Below are 3,882 nucleotides of genomic sequence, written 5' to 3'. Positions count from 1 at the left end.
TTGGTGATTTGTTTTCCAACGCCAGCCAAGTAGCAGTGCATATAGTCAGGCGTAAATCCCTCAATAATATTAAAATCTTTCAAGAGTATTAGTGGTGATATTTCTTTAAATCCAAATGAATTGTTATCACCTAAACTGTTTAAAATATTCATCGTATCTTCAACCGTTCTTAATGAGACTATTTGAACGGGGTATCTGGAAGCACGATATTTATACTTGGTTGGATGCAAACACCAACTGCATCCATACTTTCCATTAAATTGAGTCAACCCTTGCATAGGAGCTCTCGCAACAGTGTCTACACAACATACTAAGGCATACAATTTCAAGTTTAGATCGTTTCCTTTTATTTGGCATTTAATACCTTTCTCACGAAGATCATTAAACATATCAGAAAATACTTTAAGAAAATTTTTCATGTCGGGTTTTTTACGATTGAACCACAATGCGCATGGAATAATATTTTTGAATCGTTCCTGAACAGGCACTTCATTGATCATGATGTATATTGGCCAAACGGATAATGGGGAACTTTTAAATGGTGCCGCCCCGTCACTGTTAAAAGTAACAGTTAAGTACTGCCTACGGTCTTCATCAGAAAGAGAGGAAATGAATTGTCTGTACAGATCACCATCATAAATATCTTGATAATGTCCAATATTGTGAGTTCTTCGATTAATTACATAATCATAATAGTCTTCGTTGTCTTTTAATACATCTACAATTGCATTGGAGGGATCGATCATTACATAAAAATTGTTACTAGCTTGATCAATTTTTCCAATAACCTTATTACACTTATTACATTCAGAAGTCGGGTCAATATCTTCGAGTTTACCTAAATGGGCATTGCATTTGTCATTAGGACAAATAGCGTAAAAACATGAATTAGGTTTGCCGTTAAAAAATTTATCTATCATATATCGAGAATCAGGAAGTACAGGGTCTTGAAAAATCGAATTAATTAGCGTTAATAAAGTAGATAACGAAGATACAGATAATTTGTGCATAACGCTAAATTTTAAAACAAGAAAAAGTAGTTGGAGCGAACTTATTTTTACTGGACTCTTGATAATTTCAGAAAATCCTTCATCTTTTATAAGTTCTTCAAAAGTTGACGGTTTAAATTTATTTGTCTTTTGAGAATCAACTTCTATGTCACTTCCAAATATTTCTTCAGGAATGTAGTAAGTTTCTACATAATTTTCATCAACATCGTCGAACTGGTGTTCCTACATAAAAATGTGATGAAAATTCGTCAAATTTCAAATTTTTTTTTATAAAATTTTCACAATTATTGAAGTAAATGGATAAGATTTTTAAATTAAAGCATTCACGAGTTAACTGTGCCGTAAAAATCTTTGAATAAAAAATTTTAAGTATTGAGAAGTATGTGATACTGCAGCGCCTCTCAGTATTCAAAAATACCCCTGGGCAAATTTTAAAATCTATTCTTCGAATAGAAAAATGTATTAATTAAACAAAGGATTAATTATGTTGAATGAAGTCATATTATTAACCCTTTTCAACCCAAAACGACTCGAGTAAAATGATTCTAAGAATTCTCAAAGTTCCACAATACTATGTTAATTGCAAGATTAAAAAAATTGTTTTTGCAAGAAATTGCAAGATTAAAAAAAACGATTTTTGACCGAATCGAGAATTTTTTTGATCGATTTTAAAAAATTTTTACTCGTGATAATTTTGTCTCAAAATTAATATTTATTGAAAAAAAATTCACAGAAATAAAAATAAAATGTATTTTGCACGCCTTTATGCAACTCCTTGGCTAAAGTCGGCTCGGGTAAAGTAATGAGAACTTTTTTTTTTAACTCGAAAAAATGTTGCTTTTTTTTATTTCAACTGTATCATTGTACTAATCAAATTTTTTTTTGTATGTACTAATCAATTTATAATTTTATTATTTTTAATTCTACAGATTTATCTAGGATTACAAATATTTATCGATGAAGAAGTATGGCATTTATTAAAATTACAAAAAAATCCATGGATATTTATGCGCGACGTAGCTGATATTTTATGGACACCAATTAAACTCGTCAACAGAACATTTAGTGTCGGTCAATGTTCTACCAAAATCAATCCCAATTCGCCCAGAAAAAAATTAGAAAAGGATAAACTTAAACTTCTGAAAAGTAAAGTATCATTATTAAAAGTTAAAATATATTTTCAATAACATTTTTTTAATAACAATAAAAATATATTTTTAGCCATATTAACAGAATACTGTGTAGAGAAGCGGATGACTAAAAAGGAGATAGCTAAAGTTAAAGAATCCTTCAATAAAAAATTGACCCAAAAAATCGCCGATTTGAAGAAAACCTTCCGTCGAGTAAAAGAAATGCTACCAAACAACAACAGCGTATGGCTCTTGGATGAAAAAACTGTTGAAGAGTATTATTCTCAGATTAGAAAACGATTAGAAGAATTGAATAACATTTAATTTAAAAGTGGTCAAATGAGAGTTAAGTTATTAGAGGACTTATTAAAGTTTAAGTTTTTTTTACTTTAATTTATAAAGTGTTTTTGAAAAAAATTTAAAATAAAAAATATCATATAAGAAGTTAGGTGAAAGAAAAAGAAACCAAATTCTATGAATACTGTAAGTCTATAAAATATTTGTAGCAAAAAACTATTATTTTAGTTTTAAATTGTGTTGATTGTTATTTTTAGTTAATTAATGGAAAAAGTCATTTTTTAGTAACTTAAAAGTATTTGGTGCAAAAAAAACGTTTCTTTAGTTTTAGATTTTGTATTTACACTGAGTTTACTTCAATTCTGTTTCGTCTAGTTTCTTAAAAATTGAGAAGTAAAAATCTGAACCGCAATGTCTATATTTTACTTTCATGTAAATGAAATTAAAACTTTCAGCTTTATGAAGAGGTCAAAGATATTACGGTACTTTTTTGCCTTGGAACTTGATGTAATCGTAACAGACAGAATTGAAATCAAGCAAGTGTGTTATATAATATTGATAGCAAATTAAAAACGAATGTTCCTTTAGAAAAATACATATGTTTGATTGATATGTTACTACCAAATAAAAAATGCTCCTTAATCAAAACAAAAAATTATATTTTTTTTTATAACTCTAAAATACTTGTTATAAAAAACTGTTCCTTTAGTTTTAAAATAAATTTATTAATATTTTTGTAGCAAATTAAAAATGTTCGTTAATTATTTGAAAAAGTTTTATTTTTGTAGTAACTTTGAAATTTTGGTGCAAGAAAAGCGTTTCTTTAGTTTTATATTTTGTATTTACACTGGGTTGACTTTAAATCTGTCTGCTTTAGTTTCTTAAAAATTGAAAAATATAAATCTGAGCTGCAGTCTCTTTGAGCTTTTACTTTTATGAAAATGAAATAAAAACTTTCAGATGCTTCTTTAGTGAAATATATATGTGTGATTGATATGTTACTAGTAAATGAAAACAAAGTATCTATAAAGTTTTATAAAACTGACAAATAACTTATTTTTTTATAGTATGTAACGATATACACACTTACGTTTTTGTATTTTCCAGTGATAATAATAAACACTATTTATCGTAATAATAAAATAAGTTAATACTTAATTTTTTCAAATTTAGAGTAAGTTGAAGATGATTGTTCATATAATTATCCGAAACTTTGGGAAAGAAGAAAAATTTTATTTTATGATTCAACTCTTATGGGATCCTATATAAGATCCCATGTAGGATCCGATGCAAAATGTATGAATTTTGTTCGCTGATTGACATGGGATAAAGAACCTATAATATAAGAACCTACATATAAGATCCTACGTAGGTTCTCATGTCGATAATCGTAGGTCAGAACTTACATAGGATCTGATATAAGATCCTATGTAGATCTGACATTG

At 27.8% G+C, this 3,882-nt stretch overlaps 1 protein-coding gene across 1 annotated transcript; it reads left to right on the top strand.

The window, feature by feature from the left end:
* Positions 1-1,986: 1,986 nt before the first annotated feature.
* LOC111694278 lies at positions 1,987-2,464 on the top strand. Its single transcript, XM_023461756.1, has 2 exons — positions 1,987-2,156; positions 2,232-2,464. Exons 1-2 carry the CDS (start codon positions 2,018-2,020, stop codon positions 2,462-2,464), a joined length of 372 nt encoding a protein of 123 aa, XP_023317524.1. The 5' UTR covers positions 1,987-2,017.
* Positions 2,465-3,882: the final 1,418 nt, after the last annotated feature.

This window comes from Trichogramma pretiosum, unplaced genomic scaffold (genome assembly GCF_000599845.2).
Source record: "Trichogramma pretiosum strain Unisexual culture from Peru unplaced genomic scaffold, Tpre_2.0 scaffold65, whole genome shotgun sequence".
Classification (NCBI taxonomy): Eukaryota; Metazoa; Arthropoda; class Insecta; order Hymenoptera; family Trichogrammatidae; genus Trichogramma; species Trichogramma pretiosum.
Note: the sequence above shows the minus strand (reverse complement) of the source record. Positions and strands in the feature narration are given on the sequence as shown.